The sequence below is a fragment of the Rutilus rutilus genome, assembly GCF_951802725.1.
Source record: "Rutilus rutilus genome assembly, chromosome: 10".
Classification (NCBI taxonomy): Eukaryota; Metazoa; Chordata; class Actinopteri; order Cypriniformes; family Leuciscidae; genus Rutilus; species Rutilus rutilus.
Window position 1 is genome coordinate 31677691 of NC_140215.1, and position 17145 is coordinate 31694835.

Genomic DNA, 17145 nt, shown 5'->3' on the forward strand with positions numbered 1-17145 from the left:
AACAGAAAAAGTGAAACTCAGTCAACTATAGGGACACTGCAACTACAGTTGCATCCACCAACAACTTCCAATGGAAGTGGACAGGTTACTGTGCTGCTATATTAGGCGTACCCCATCTCGCAGACTCTAAAAGCAACCCAACCTTGGGGAGTAAATATAAACATGGAATCCCATGTACAGGACAGAGCAATGGCCTTCAGCTCTGTCAACTGCCTGCTCAACCCTTAGTCCTCCTAAGAGGAAAAGTAAGAGCACTTCAGAGGATCTCACCCGGAAGGGCTGCCGATGAAGAATGGCTGACCTCTTTCTGACTTCTGACCATTGTCATCTCAACACTCTTCTGCTCCGCTATCCCTTTCCTAGCAGACCATCAGGGAAGCATGTTGACTTGTAACATCTACACACTCAACTCCAAGCTAGCCCAGCCAGAGCGGACAAAAGGGACAGTACACAACAACTCTCATCCACTGGCTCCAGCCATGGACAAATAGTGGAAGGTTCTGAGGTGGTTGTCACATTCAGTGTTAGATGGGCAATCAGCAGGATGCACTAGGCATCTACAGTCTAGGCAACTAAAATCACCATCCTATCTCTACACTGGTACTCCAAGATAGCTTGAAGGGACAGAGGTCAGGATGCCCGAACACATACAACCACCAACACCGCCCAACATCGACACTGCCTTTAGGGAAGTAAGCCAACATCAATTGTGTAAGCTACTACCCCCAAAAGAAGACTGGAGGGGCATCTGAGAAGTGGAGCCGCCAACATGGTCGCCCTGATTGGCTAAAGGATTCTTTATATGGAGAGTTCTAGCAAGGTGGCATGCTGACACCACAGAGCGACCCCAGCAAAGTTATCAGTTACATGGGCAGATTTAGTTCAAACCAAACCCATTTTTACACCGTTAAGTTATACGAGTCTTCAGAGTGGGCATTCAATACAGTCTCCAATGCCTCATGCCATCCAACAGAACTCCAGAAGCGGATAATGAAAGCTGCTGCTCTGTAGAGTCCAGACACCCTACCAAAAAGCCTGGAGCCTGTGGGTGATTACTCCTCAACAGCTCTGAATGAAGGTAATCAGTCACTGTCTCACACTGAGAGATAGGTGAGAATATGCACTGCTCTGCCTCTCCTCAACTGTAGACTGCTCAGACTCTGACACTATTTTACAGTTCATGCAGAAGACAGCAAGACAAATGAGTTGACCGCGTGCTGTCTCAGGTTTTGTATGAATCACTGAGCATTTTGAGTTCATGATGAACAGCAGATGGTTAATATCCAAACATAAGAAGCATGTGTTGTGTTTTAGAGCTCTCACAGCTCACCGATGCTTGCCCTGATTTTACTGTTTAACACAGGACACACATGAGTGAAGAGAGAGCAAATGATTTAAGAAATATCATTGAAGACTTGGAATACAGCAAGAACAAAGAGGAGTTGAAACAATTTTCACTCATAAATGGCTAATACATTTCAAAAATAGTTGCAAAGAACTAACCAAAGAACAAATAAATGGCAAGTAACATTGAATCAAACATAAAACTTTGAAGTAAAAAGACTGAAATGGTATTTTCTTGTAAAAACACTCCAATAATCTATTACAACTGTGAAAAAGCATTTTTTACATTGTATTTTTATGATACTGTATGGTGCTTTTTGGAGTTTGACACTGTGTGGATTGGTTGACAAACGTTCTAAGGTGTGCAATTATTTTCAGGGAAACACATGGCTAAAGTAGTTACTGCATTACAGTTCCATATCACTTCGCCAAATGATTTCAGCTATTCCAAACAGCAAAAGAACCAAAACCCACAATAGCACTGACCAAGCAAATAAATATAGTAATCAATGGGATAAAAATGACAAATTATTTACATGTTTACATTACCTTTTATTATGTACAGAAAGCACATACTCTCTTTCTCCCGCTCTCTCTCCCACTCAAACGCGCGCGCACACACACATATATACTGACACACTCACACAGAAATGTGTTGCCGCTTTGCATCGTGGCCGAATTACCACCTCGGGTGTGTATTAGCCTACTTTTCTATGAATTAATTGGCCATTCATCAATTATTCCTTACATATATACTGTGGGCTATATATATATATATATATATATATATATATATATATATATATATATATATATATATGTTTGACTTATATTTCTTAAATGTTGTTATGGTTTCTTGTAATGTTGTATGGTATGTTTATTTGGTTGTTATGGTATCTTTTTAAAAAGCCAATTAAAACTGCAATAAAAAGGAAAAATCTTATTCTTCACTGAGAAAAGTAGTACAAGAACCAGGTTGTCACACGTAGTCTGATGATGAAGTAAAATATTTCTTTATTTAAACAAAGTAAATACAGGTATCCAGGGAAAAATTCAAATCCGGGGAAACACAAACAAAACAGTGTGCATAGCACAAACAATACTGGACAATGACTGAAAGGAAATAAGGAACTTAAATAGACATGGTGTCTAATAGACCTAAATTGTTAATGAATGTCCATGACAACTAATGACTGGCGGGAAACTAGAACAAAGGAAACAGCTAACTGGAGTTTTCCGCTTAGGCCGTGTGTCCACCAAAGCGTTTATTCACTTGTTTTTAATGGGAGCCCTCAACACAGAAACAAAATATGTGTGAAATATATTTTGAAAAATAATTTCAACTGCAAAAAATGCTGCGCTCATGCGCTGCCACAACGCTCTCAAGCGCCCATATCTAGGCGTTTTCAGCAGAGCGTCTAGCGTTTTCACCCGGCTAAAAACACTTTGGTGGACACACGGTCTTACAGATGGTCTTACAGATGACACCATCGTCAAAACGATCCCCATTCACACGGATCCACGAAAACAACTAAAATCCCTGTTTTATGCTGCAAGGCCATTAGATGGCGATGAACTCTATAGACTGAACACATAATATGCATGTGCATAACGTCATCGTCTTCAGAGACATTTTTGTTGTTTACAAGAAGACCGTTTTCAAAAACTTGCTCTTTGAAACACATTTTTAAAAGTTTGCCTTTTCAGAAACCCAAAACGCCGTTGTAGACTGAGGAAGGAGGAGACTCGGTGAAGGAGGAAGCTCTGGTGGAAGGAACCGAATTGGATAAAATGAAAAAAAGGGCTTTTTGGCAGCAAACCCTCCAGATGTGTTTGGTGCAAACAGGGATGAAGAGTACCCCATGCCTACGGTTAAATATACTGCTGGATCTTATATGTTGTGGGCCTATTTATTTGCTGGAGGTCCTGGACTTCTTGTTCAGATACATGGTATTATGGATTCTAGCAAATACAAACAGATAAAAAATCAAAACCTGACGGCCTCTGCTAGAAATCTTATAATGGGCCGTGGTTGGATCTTCCATCAGGACAACGGTCCAAAACAAACATCAAAATCAACACAAAAATGTGTAACTGAGCACAAAATGAAGCTTCTGCCATGGCCATCCCAGTTCCCTGACCTGATGAGAGGAGTGAACTGAAGAGAAGAAGCACCAAAATGGATCTGGGAATCTGCAGGATCTGGAGAGATTCTGTATGGAGGAATGGTCTCTGATCTCTTGTCATGTGTTCTCCAAACTCATCAGGCATTATAGAAGAAAACTCAGATCTGTTATCTTGGCAAAAGGAGGTTGCAAAAAGTATTTAATAACAGGGTGCCAACAATTATGGCCAGCGTGTTTTGGAGAAAAACATTTATTTTATAATGTGATTTACCCCCACTTTCAATTCTTTTACTTCAATGAAAGGTTAGATTTTTGTGAATTTTTTGAATGAAAGATCAAAAGGATAAACAATGCAGATTTCTTTTTTACAGCCATTTTTTATCATATTTATCAGGGGTGCCATAAATTTTAACCACCACTGTACAATAGTGCTATTTTCTGATTGGCTATTGTGTAGCCCCTTTCTTTTTTTTGATTGGCTGATAAGTGGCAGGCTCGACTAAGAACTCCAAGGGAGCTTGACTCCTGCCGGTTCCACAGTGAGAGCGGCGCGGCCAGAGAAGTGTTGGGCACTGCGGTATATTAAATATATTATAAATAGTTTTTCCGCGTGAGAAATACAATGTGTGGCGGGAGTGCGTGACAAAAGACCGAAATTAGTGACTGTCACGCTCAATGCGTGACACTTGAGAGCCCTGCCATTGCAAGACTCCATGCACATACTTAGGATTGAGTGAAACAGTTTAATAATCAACCCCTAAAAACACCACTTATTGACCACTATAATCTGACACATCTCCCTATATGATAGTCGCCCAATGTCTATTGAGATACGGACCCAGAAAAATATAATAATAATACTGATAATAAACAATTAAAATATCAGGCACAATTTACACTATTTACTGAGAATTACCCTTATAGACTGTATAGTAACAAAAGGACAAATGTTTCGAAATGTGTTAATGCTGCATGTCTGAGAGGGGTGGATAAATGGACGGAGGTGAGGAAAATAATAAGCAGTATTATAAGGAGCCATTACATTAGATTTATTTTATTTTTTTGCTACAATGGCACCCATAGCTTGTGTGGTTCTCAATGGCAGATATAGTTTCAGTGTGTGGGGGGTTACAGAGATCTCTAGGTGAGATGCTTTTATCTGTGTGCATCTGAGCAGCGACGGACACAGACAGCATCGCTGACTGACGGCATCAGCTGTGAGCTCAAACTAATGCTTCCATCCTCACTAAAGTCAATAACACTCGTTCAAATTTATGCCTATTTTACATATAACATAAAATATACAGCATTCCTCTAAAACACGTGTCAAACTCAAGGCTCGCAGGCCTATTCCGGCCCGCCACTTTATTTTATAAGGCCCACGACAGCATATGATTGTCTTAAAATTAGGGATGCACCACAATTTAAGCTGCCGAAAATGTTCAGCCGCAAATTGCATTTTAGGTTTTTAGGCCCCTCCGTGTTCAGCGATCTGGTTTCACTCTGGCTCAGCATGTTTCGTGACTTTGCGAGCGGCTCCGCTTCCGAAGATGCACAACTTCGAAGCGTGTTCCGCTGTGTGTGTGTGCTGTGCTCTCCGCTCCGTGTTCGCAGCACGTTCTGCTCAGTGTTCCACTGCAACCTCCGTGTGGGGGTGTTTTTTAAGAATGTTTTCATGGGCTTATACTAATGCAACATGTGAAACTACATTGCCATGAAATGCTAAGACATATGACAACAAAATAGCTTTCTGCATGTTGGTAACTGACAACACGTGGGAAAGTACACTAGTTGGGGACACTTAATATTATTTATCTGTCTGTACCGACGCTGTTGTATGAGAACTGAACTGAGCTGAACGATGACATCACTATTATCTGCAGAACTGCTTTATAGATGAAATTAACTAAATTAATAATTGATGATCTTTACAATGGAACTGAATCAACACTGAATTGATTTCAGCTGAAATGCATCATTTTCCTGTTATCACTGTAAAGCTGCTTTGAAACTATCTGTATCGTATAAAGCGCTATATATGACTTGACTACACAATACAAAAATATTTTAAATGTTCTTGCCCACAAAATCAAATTCAAAGTAAAACAAAACCTTTTTCTTTTAATAAATGTTTTTGTAATCTCTAAATTGTATATTATTATACATTATACATATTATAATTATTATACATATATAAATATAAAAATATATAAACAATATAAATTAAAATCTAAAGTGCTATTGCAGAAATGTGACAACATGTTCATCATAGTCATTATATATTTTATGAATTAAATTTTTTAAATACATTTATAGGTTTGTAGACATAAATGGTGGTATAATATATTTATATAATCATGAATGTGTGATATATTTTGGTGTCCACTCTGTAAATTGAATATGCATTAAGAAATTCAAAAGAATAAAAGTTAAATGCTGTATCCTTTGGAAGACATTCAGCTTTGGAAGACTTTTAAAGCCATAAAATAAAGTCTTTGCAGTGTGTAAAATCATATAGTACTGCTGTCATTCATATGCACCAGTTAGAAGACAAATTAATGATGAAAAGAAAAACCTATGAATGAAAAAAGCATTCACAAAGACACAAGCATTGATGAAGCGTTGGTGGCCGAACATATGCTGAAAAAAAAATGCAGATTAAAATTGCTGAGTGGCCATTCAAATTCAGGGTTTAGACAATAAATAAAATAATAATAAAAAACCTTTTTGTGCTGAGCGCAGCTGCCGTGTGACCGTGAGAGCGTGTTAATGCAAGCCAGGGCCATGAAAGAAACCTTTCACAATGAGATCACTTCAAAAGAGCTTGTAAACAAAGACAGGCCCATTTCAGTCCACCACAAACATATAATCAGGTTTAAATAACACCGCCTTCTCTGATCTGATGCTAAATAATAGCTGGAATATGTGGAATACATTTCCATTTCAACATAAAATATTTATGTAATAAAATACAATTTCAAATAAAATTTAATTTGACACAGAGGTGCTCTGAAGGTCGTTGAAATAGCAGTATATATCCAGCTGCTCCTGTGATGTCTGTTATTTCATTTGTGTGTCTTTGAGTTGCTGTCCCCTCGCATTTCCCTCAAAAGGTCAGCAGTAATTGCTCCTAAACGCATGGAAACCTTCCTTGAATGTAGACTCACAGCACAGCCTGAGCTCTGTAAACCAATTTAAGATAAAAAAAAAAGGCCTCACATTCAATACACTAAAACCCAAAAATGTTTCTCAAATTAAAATGAACAATTATGATTTGTGTTCTATGCATCTTCCCATGACTTATTACTGATTAACAGCATATATTTTATATATATATTTAACTACAACATATTTTAGTCTAAAATGTACAAGAACTTGCAAAAAAACACACAAAAAAACATTATTTTTTAAATAAAATTAATATTTTGAGTTTTCATTTATATTTATTTTTGTTGTATTTTTATAATTTTGTTGTGTGTTTTGTCTTAAAATATTTTGTTTTGTTTTGTTAAGTTAATCAAGTTAAAGTCTTGTTTATGGAATATAGCTATATAATATAAATTAGTTATCCACGCATCATTATTATTATTATTATTTTTTTTGCCCTCGTTTTATGTAAATAACGTCCTCTTCACATCTCTTCTCTTCTCTTGTCTTCTCTGATAATGTGTTTGCCATGCAAGGGCAGGACAATCTGTCACTCACATGAGATCCACCAATAGCAAACCATAATGATCCAACAATCCAATCAATTCCCGATTGACAAAATCAAGTCAATTATGCTAATTGAACTACATTATTTTTTTTCGTTCAAGAAACCATTTCTTGGATATCTTACATTAGGGAAGAAAAGAAAATCGCAACTTGCGTTTCATGCCGACTTGATTGAACTAAATTAAATTAAGCAAACTAAATTAACCAAATTAAATGAAAACGAGAAATGTTGCTTTGGCAACTACAGGTGAAAAGCTTTTTTATATTTTATTTGGTTACGCTTTATTTCAATAGTCCACTTTAGACATTCTACTAACTATAAGTAACTTTTCAACTACATGTCAACCAACTCTCATTAGAGTATTAGTAGACTGTCAGTAGACTGTTAGGTTAGGGTTAGGTGTTAGGGTTCGGACTTGTAGTTGCCAAGTTACTTGTAGTCAGTAGAATGTCTTTTGGGGGACCAACAAAATAAAGTGTAAGCAAATATTAAGCAGACAGTCTACTAATCCTCTAGTGACAGTTAGTTGACTTGTAGCTGCAAAGTTACATATAGTTAGAAGAATGTCTAAAGTGGACTATCGAAATAAAGTGTTACCATTTATTTTATTTCAGTTAATATTTATTTCAAATATTTGAAATATTTATAGTTTTAGTTTTAGTTTAACTATAACCCTGATTCTGCGTAAATGTAGTAATGACTCAAGTATTACCAAATCTTTCAAAAGGAATTGGCCTACTAATTATTTGGAACAGTATTCTAAAGTGAAAAACTCCCTATAATGACATAAAGTCATTGTAAGCTTATGAGGTTTTTGTAAAGTATTGGATAGTAATGACTCACGTGTTACTACTGTACATCATTCTAAAGGAATTACTGGCCATTTGGATCAGTATTCTAAAGTGAAGATCATGGTAACCCACTAGTAATGACTCAAAATGTTAACAAATCCATCAGAAGCAATTACTATCAAAAATCTTACAAAAACCTCAAAAGCTGATAAGTAATAATAAGTAATTCCTTCTGAGGAATTTGGTAATACTCGAGTCATTACTAATTGGTTACCATGATCTTTACATTAGAAGTAATTATACATATACATGCATTAATCACATTAAATATGAACCTGCATATAGTAGTTCTTAGTAGTCCTCTGGGAGTTATGGAATAAATAGCAGTTATTGATTAGCTAATAGTGAACTACCATATTCAACTGAGTGCTATTACTTACTAATTTGTTAATCAAAGTTTCTTATTAGTTAATAGCAGTTATAAGAATGTTAATATTGAGTTCGATACAACATTTTTTTTTACAGTAAATTTAAATTCTATCTGTAATACCAAAAATGTTGCTTGCATATTTTTTCAGTAAATTTCTGGCAACCACAGCTGCTTGTCTGGCTGATTGGAGATTGGTTACTGAAATGCTGTAACTAACTACTGATGTAGGAATCTCAAACCCATGTTTGCCGACCATTCATTTGAATATCGACTGGGACACATCCCCCATCATGATCTCCAAATGTCTGGTGAAAAAAGTTCAGAAGTAACCTTTTCAAATGAATTTAAACAGTACCATATCTTGAGAATACCCAATTCTCCAATCATTACATATCTAAAGCTCAAAAACACTAGACAGACCAAATAAAATAACACTCAAACTAAATCCAGAATCATGTGCAAGACAGATATGCCTAATATTTCAACAACTATGTGCATGTGGTCAAAATGACACCATACACCACGACAGCTCTAATAACTATGGGTTGTCTACCTAAATCCTCATAACCTCAAAGGAACTAAGGTCTGGTTTTGGATTGGGTCGCTGACTCGTTCAGTACTGACCTGCCATCAACAGGACGCTCTGGTAATTACAGAAAGTAATCAGTTGGACTGTAGTAGAGCTTCTTAAAGACCTCCTGTCGGGTGAAGTTGCGGAGGGTCCAGGTCTGAAGGGGACTATCATCACAGTACTCCACCGTTGGCCCGTACGTTCCATCCTCCAGCCGACTGATGGTTAGACACGACTGGGTGATGATGTGGAGGAAGGTGCGTTTCTGATGGTTCCCATGTAACATGACAATAAACCAGGTATGGGTACTGGTGAAAAAAAGAGCTCAAAACATGGCCCAGTCTCTTACAATTTAAATGACTGTTAATATTAAATAAAAAGATGCACTTAAAAATTACAGATAATTGCATATATCTTTTATTGAATTGCAATTAACATGCAATTAAGCGTCCGAAAAAGAAATAAAATGAGACTGAGACCACAAATTATATTCTACTAACGTTATTATAAAAAAATAAAATAAAAACATTACAAATTAATTGAAAATGTTAATGACAGTAGTACTTGAACTGACATGGACAAAACCTGACTTTAGAATATTTCAAAGAGCAAAATCTGGCATATTGTAGAACGTTCACATGATTAATGGCACTAATTTGCTTATTTGATTAGTGATCTATAAATAGTACAGTGTCTGAATGAATTTGTATTCATTTTACAACTATGCAACTTAAAAAAAACAACAACTTTATTTTAAACTTTATTTGTTTAAATTAGGCGTTGAATTCCATATTTTCAATGTGGTCCCAGACCCTGCTGTATACAGTATATATATATATATATATATATATATACACACACACAGACGTTCTAAACAAGGGCACAAACTAATAGGAGTCATGGGAAAAGGTCAGATGTTGAAATGCAAATGTAGGGCTGGAAAGTCAGGAAATAAGTGTGGGTGTGTAGTTTGTATTTGCTGTTGTCTCGTAATTACATAAATCAACAGTAATGGGGCTGACTTAGCAATGCTGAGTTAATGGCTCTTTTCCTTCTAAAACAGCTATTTTTAATAGCTAATTGGAAACAGTGCCAGAAACTGAGCACATGACATCTCGGTAAACCAAAATCATCAATTTCCACATGCAGTGACAAAACCCGAGAGCTATTTTTAAAGCAAATGTCTGTCTCTCTGGTTGCCAAATATCGAGTAGTCTATGGGTAAATTGGAAACTGAATCACACTTTAATGGTGGCAAATTCTAGGATGTGAAGTGATGTCAATATCATCTTTCTTTTTGATTTGATCATTTATATGACTAAAGTCCTGCAACACAAGTCTCCAGGAGATGGAATAAATACAATGCCCTGCATTAGAGGCAACTTAGAGGTGAAAACTAAACACTGGATTCATGTCTGTGTCCAACATTAAAACCAAAGCCACCGAGGGGATGGAGATCTATTTTTAGATGCTTCTGATTTCTTGCGCCCCTTTGTGATTCAGCACCAACGTCCCTTATGGCTCAAGTGTGATGTCTTCTTTTTAATCAAATGACTCATTTATTTTGATATAAGCACCAGAATCGACCCACCTGACAAAGAAGGGTCTGTTATATTACCAGAAGTATAGATGAGATCAAAGATCTCCAACTTTTTCTTTATTCAGCTGTGGCGTATGTGATATGTGTTTCTTGATATCTTGAGAATGCTGTAATGAATCTCAGATATTGATTATGTAATATTCACTGAAAATCAATGCCCACGGAGGCTAAGAGGATATGTTATAGGGTTGTATAGTAAACAAATATATTCCTCCATGTCATCACTCTAAAAAGGCTTACAAAGATGTCTGTATATGAATCTATGCCAGTGTGTTTCTAAACCATTCACAATGTGACTCAAATACAGTGGGAGTCTAGTTCACAAACATCACCATCAGAATACTGAAACAACACGCAGCAAAACAGTTTTTCTTACCTTAAAGTCATACTCCCATTTGCCAACATACTAAGACATGCACACAAATAATAGTTTCAATAAGCTTTCAATCATTTTCAGGGCCAGCAAGTGCACAGCATCTCAAATACACAGTTCTGCTCCAGACAAGGAACACACTACAAAAAATAAAGGAGTGCACAAGGTGGATAATAATATGATATGCAGCACCATCTGGTGGTTAAAAGCAGAGATTTTTCAATTAGTTGAAGGTCTGATGTGATGTGGTTGTGGATAGCAGGGCAATAACAATGTTAAATCTGGAAAAATTTTCTCTCCATAAATATGTGGGCATGTGAACGACGAATGTGTCATATGACTAATTAATACATTGCAAGCTTGAATATGCAGAAGCGAGAATGAGATTTTTGAGCTATAGAAGAAGGGAAGAAGAAAAGTTATGCTTAAATGAAATTAAAGATGACAATTTTCATTTCTGGATGAGCATTCCTTTAGGGTCTCAGCCCACTCTGTATGATCTTTGTGAGGCTCAAACTTATAACTTTTTGATAACTAGTCCTGGGACTTTTCCACTGCATCACACCAATATATTTATCATTTATGCCATGTAGCAATTTTTACTTGATTGCACTGCAAGTATCAGAAGATCATTATGGAGGCAGCTGCAGCTTTACTCGCAAACTACATTTCCTGTTCGTCAATAAAGGTGAGAACCAGACCCGTTATAAACCTAAATATGCTGTGATTAAATTAATTGAAAAGTGTACTGTCCAAGTAGTAACAGAAGATGTTTGCTGTCGTCATGATGACAGCAGAGAACACAAGAGTAGTAAATGTTCAGTGCTCCGACGCGGTTGGCAATCACACTACTTGCGTACTGCACCTGAGCCCAACTGAACAGTGCTCTGGCCCACCTCTTCCAAGCGGGACAGGGACGTTTAGGTGAACTTCACCCCGGCACGGTATGGAGTGTTCACACTAGTCAAACGAACCAGACTTTGGGGGTCAAACGTGCTCAGGTACGGTTTAGATTGCCTAGTGTGAGTACACCCTTAAATTAAACTTTTCCTAAGCTTATCTCGATCAAAAGATTAAGTACAAGTATAGGGCAAGTATCCTTAGAATTTAATGTATACTTGTCAGTATAAACCAAATGTGGTTTACTATATACTTAACTATATACTATACCTTATATACTACTATACTCAATTTTTTTAAGTATATCTCTACATACTTGAATAAACTACTTTTTTTAAGAGGGAATCATTTGAATAATTTGATTTCTATGTTCCATTGACTTCGATTCAGTGTGCAAGAGTGATGTGGTTGTTCTGTGTATTCGGTGTAATATGTACCTCTGCATCATATTCAAACATCTGGTTTCCTTTCATGTGGTGGCACTTCAGCATAACAACAGGTCCATTAAGCCGCGATGCATCCAGACACAGGTCATCAGTACGGATCTCTTTATCAGCAGTATATGAGAACACCTGCAAACAGGTTGATCAACTGGGAATTAATTGTGTTAATAATAATGAAATTCCTTACTATTTATGCATTTATTCCTTTACGATTTTACTTGTGATTTCACCTTAGTCAATCTTTCAATTCAGGAATAAAGATTAAAAAAAATTTGTTTGGCCAAACAGTGGGCTTTCAAGTTCAAAAAGATGCAAAAGTACCTTCCATAAAAGTATCATAATTTAAGTTGTTATTCACTAAAATCTTGACATCTTGCCTATAGCTGTCCAAAGTGTCCATTCAATGTTCATGAGACAGACAGACAGACAGAGAGAGAGACGTAGCAATGTGGCCATTGTGTTGTTGCCATGCTGTGCTGTTCCGATGTTGGTTCCTATCGATCTGCTTGATTAGCTGCATTTTCAGAATCCGACTCAGGCTCGAACTGTTACGGTAAAACCGATAACATTGTTAACCGTTTGCTTTAGAAGCCTTGGAAGCTGAAACTCGTGATTATGGTAAGAGGAGTTACATTTCCGACACACGCTTGAGGTGTTTGGCCAATCATAGCGCACTGGGCCAGCTGGCCAATCAGAGCACTCTGGGCTTTTTGGAAGAAGGGGCTTAGAAGAAACCAGAACTCACATTATTCTCTCACATACTGTACATTATTCCATTCTTTCTGAAATGCTCTAATTGTTTGTTTTTTTGTTTACATTTTTTTTTACATTACAGCATGTTAACTATTCTAGTACACCCAATAAACAAATGAATGACCTTTTAAAATAGCATCAAATGGCCTCTTTAAATGTCAGTCTGTTTGTATTACAAAGCTATTCTATTACTTCAGAAGATTGACTTTAATCATACTTTCATTGTGCATTCTTTGATGGCCTCAGTCCTTGTGCGTTGTAATTGCATACAAAAAGAGCTACCAGCAGATTATTCAAAGTGTATCCTTATTGTTTTGTTCAGTATCCAAATCCAGTATGTTCAGGTTTGAGACTATATGGTTAATGTTGGCAAAATGTTAATTTTGGGGTGAACTATTCCTTTTTGTCGATTTTTTTATTTATTTTAGATTATATTTATATACACGGTAAGCCTTTAATATAATAGCTATTATAACAACCGATGTACTCGTTACATCATAAGAAGATTGGCATCTATGCTAATGTTAGTCTTTCTGTTTATTCCAAGGTTTACAATAATCAGTCGGATCCGGGCCGTATCCAGATCAGATGGTGGACCTGTGCGTAGACACGACCACAACGCATGATGTAGTCAGCCGGATCCGGGCCATATCCTACGGTGGCCCAGTAGTGCGCAACACAACGAAATTTAAAAAAGCAAACATAACTTTACAACACAACAAAATTAAGCCACAACACAAAGAAATAAAGCCACAACACAACGGAAATGCTCTCGACCACTAGAGGGCTCTCGTGCATTATAGCTGCATATTTATACTCTAGACTGCGCTACCACAGCGCATGATCCTTAAGGGAATGTCTGCCAATTCCTCCAAGTTGTTACAACGTATAATTTGTATTAATTAAAATGACTTTTAGCATTCAAAAACAGACATGTTCAAAATCCAAAGCTTGATTGTATTGGTAAGACTGACTTACTACAGGTAACTTTTTTTCCAATACCTCCCTTCATGGTTTTACAGTAAACATTTTTTTTTTTTTTTTGGACATTTAGTCTGTAATATAATACAAGTTTAAAAAATTTTTTTTTTTTGATCATGTTTCAAAGGTTGTAGTTCCTAGTAACCAGATTGACTTACTACAGGTACAATTGTGCCAATAGTTCCCTGTATGCACAGTACACAATTTGTTTTTAATAAAAACACTACTTTAATTCACCTAAAGGTTTTTTTTTCCAATGTTCCAAAGCTTGTGGTAGGTTCCTAGTGACCAGACTGACTTTTTACAGGTGAAATTGTGCCAATATCTTCCAGTAATTCTTCCTGTAATTCACCAAATGATTTTTATCTTTATTTATCCAATTATATTACAATAAATTATACGTTTTAACCACTTGGTGGAATTGCCAGACGTTCCCTTAGGGTTGCGTTGTGGAAGCGGTCCAAAGCATTCTCGAGTATAGATACGCAACTATAATTCATGTAGGTGATTTTGAAGTAATATTTTATGTCGACATACAATGGTTACATATTGTTAAAACGAATCATGGTATTGATATCTTCAGACTTACGACTCTATAGAACAATGGCAAGGAAAACGTCTCGGTTACGTATGTAACCCTCGTTCCCTGAAGGAGGGAAGGGAGACGTAGTCGACGTGTCGACTGATTGGGATCACGCCAGGGATCCAGTCATCTTCGAGTACTATTGAAACGAGCTAACGGAATTGGCGTGCGTGATTTGCATCATACACTCCGCCCCTGCGGCGCGGGTATAAATACGGAAGTGGATGCACGCACTAGTTGCTTTATCGCTGAGGAGCAGAGCGTAACTCGGAGCCAGCGGTGGTTCAGCAATAGTGGCGACGGGACTACATACGTAATCGAGACGTTCCCTTTCAGTCGCTCACTTTCGACGTAGTCGACTGATTGGGATCCCTATTAAAACGCCACTAGTGCTACCACCTTCCAGCGCCTAGACAGAAGCCTCCTGATCCCCCCCCCCCCCTGCATTATTTGAGGTGGAGATGGGACAGGGCTTGGGCCAGGGAAGTCAATGCTGTCCGCCACGTCCGTTGCCGAAGGGTATGGAGGAACTCGACAGGGTTCGGCTAATAAGGGGAACTCACTAGAGAAAGAATTGCACACGTATCACTGCGCGCATTGCGCACGCTTGTTTCAATAGTACTCGAAGATGACTGGCTCCCTGGCGTGATCCCAATCAGTCGACATGTGAGCGACTGAAAATTTAAAGTTAAATTAATAACTTTTTGAAAACAAAACAAAATGAAACAAAAATGAAACATCACTGAACTTACTTAAGCTGGACTATGATGCTATTTTCTTCTGGAAACAAGCTTTGTTGCATTATATACCTGTATATATCTCTGTAAAGCTGCTTTGAAACAATCTGTATTGTAAAAAGCGCTATATAAATAAATGTGACTTTACTTGACAGCTTTCTTACCTGGTTGCCGCCCATTCCATGACAGTTGAAGAAGCCAACCTTTTCATTCTCTTTACGGCCCATGTTATCCACACACTGATTTGTCTCAACATTTCTGATCTATTAACAAGAGGACAATGTCTGAGGATTTTGTACAATGCTATTCATTTAATTTAATTAATTAATACATTTTTATATTGCAGACATTTCAGCATAACCACACACATAAACCTGCACATTCAGGGCCAGATTTACTATCAGCTTGCGCCAGCGCAAACCCTCTTTTGGTATTAACCCTCTGGGGTCGGCGGTTGTGCCGGCGCGATTGTCTCACTTTTTTTCTTTTCTTATCAAACAAATAACTCTGTCAATTTTTGTCATACAGGCAAGTGTTATACATCATTCAAAACTGTAAAATTTCTTCCTTTATTTGTGTACACTAATAACAAAAACAAAATGTTGTGTTTTTCGTAAAATAAAGAAAATAAACATGATGCGCGTTCTGCCGTCTCTTTCAATGTGAAGTTCATTCTGAAATGCGACAGAAAATGATCTGTAACTCAGCGAATGCTTGCCACACATACTGTACATGAAACATATGTTTGTACAAAGCTTGAAGTCTCTATTTTTAAATGAAATATCAGAAAACAAATATTAAATATCAAGTAATAATTACAAATAACAAATAATTAAGTATCAGAAAACAAATATTCTCTGTTTAAGTCATCCGTATGAAAGCAACGATATGTACAGTTTCTACAGCCCCTGCTCATTATCTCTAATGTGACCACACCCATGCACGCAAGAGCAATTGTGGGTCAATACCCAATACTTCAATACCCACCAGGTCCGGATTTGTCGCGGAACGGTCGCGAATTCACGTATGATCGCGCGATATAAGTGCTGAATTGCTGCGGAGCTCTCCAGCATCCGGCAAAAATAGAAGCTCTGCGTATCTGCTCCGGAGGGCTGCGGATCGCCAGAGTCGGAACGCAGCCGTTCCGCAGTCAGCGAAATGGAAACCTATTGAATCCGCCGCCGTTCCGGAGCGGATCCGCAGCCGTTCTGCAGTTGGTGGAAATTAGGGGTCAGCTTCTATTTTTGCCAGATGCCGGAGAGCTCCGCAGCAATTCAGCACAATATCGTGCGATCATACGTGAATCTCGTGGGGTCCTCGTGACTTCAGTTGTCAGTCATGGCTGCAGCCGTTCCACAACAAATCCGGACCTGGTGGGTACTGAAGGATGGCGGAGCACGGAGCCGACACGCAGCGGAGCCGATCCGCAGCCGTCCGGGGTTTGATCCACGAATCTGTGTCGCGGTGTGAGAAGGCAGAATCGCGACACACCCCTTCCAACTCCCAGAGTTATCCTTCCCGTCCAGATCCAATGCTACCACATCTTTAAATTACTATTAGTATTATTTGAAGTTAACAAATAACAACAAAATACGTAGACCTACACCACAAAACTAGTTGAGGATAAATTCTTTACAATTGGGCAATCCCAGCGTTATGGACGTGACATCTGCAGTCAAAACTTGAAATATAAATTCTCCGAAAATGCATTTGATACCAATATATTGAAACGTCTGTTTATATATTCATACTCCCTTAATAAAGGAGTCCAGACATTAGAAAAATATCAGTCTACACA

At 37.7% G+C, this 17145-nt stretch overlaps 1 protein-coding gene across 6 annotated transcripts in view; it reads right to left on the reverse strand.

Annotated features, from left to right (window-relative positions):
- The window catches only part of galnt13 (polypeptide N-acetylgalactosaminyltransferase 13), a 114790-nt gene that overhangs the window by 16225 nt on the left and 81420 nt on the right, over positions 1 to 17145 (reverse strand). For 2 of the 6 annotated variants that reach the window (XR_014628969.1, XM_084421503.1), the window contains exons 10-13: positions 15512 to 15610; positions 12288 to 12422; positions 10954 to 10983; positions 9031 to 9242 (exon numbers count right to left, since the gene is read on the reverse strand). Coding sequence is in view for 4 of the 6 variants with exons in the window: in XM_084421503.1 (XP_084277629.1) it covers positions 9057 to 9242; positions 10954 to 10983; positions 12288 to 12422; positions 15512 to 15610 (450 nt within the window). In the remaining 2 variants the exon portion in view is untranslated. Of the gene's footprint in view, positions 1 to 9030; positions 9286 to 10953; positions 10984 to 12287; positions 12423 to 15511; positions 15611 to 17145 lie in introns of all 6 variants that reach the window. The other 4 variants (XR_014628968.1, XM_084421504.1, XM_084421505.1 and 1 more) reach the window with 4 other exon arrangements.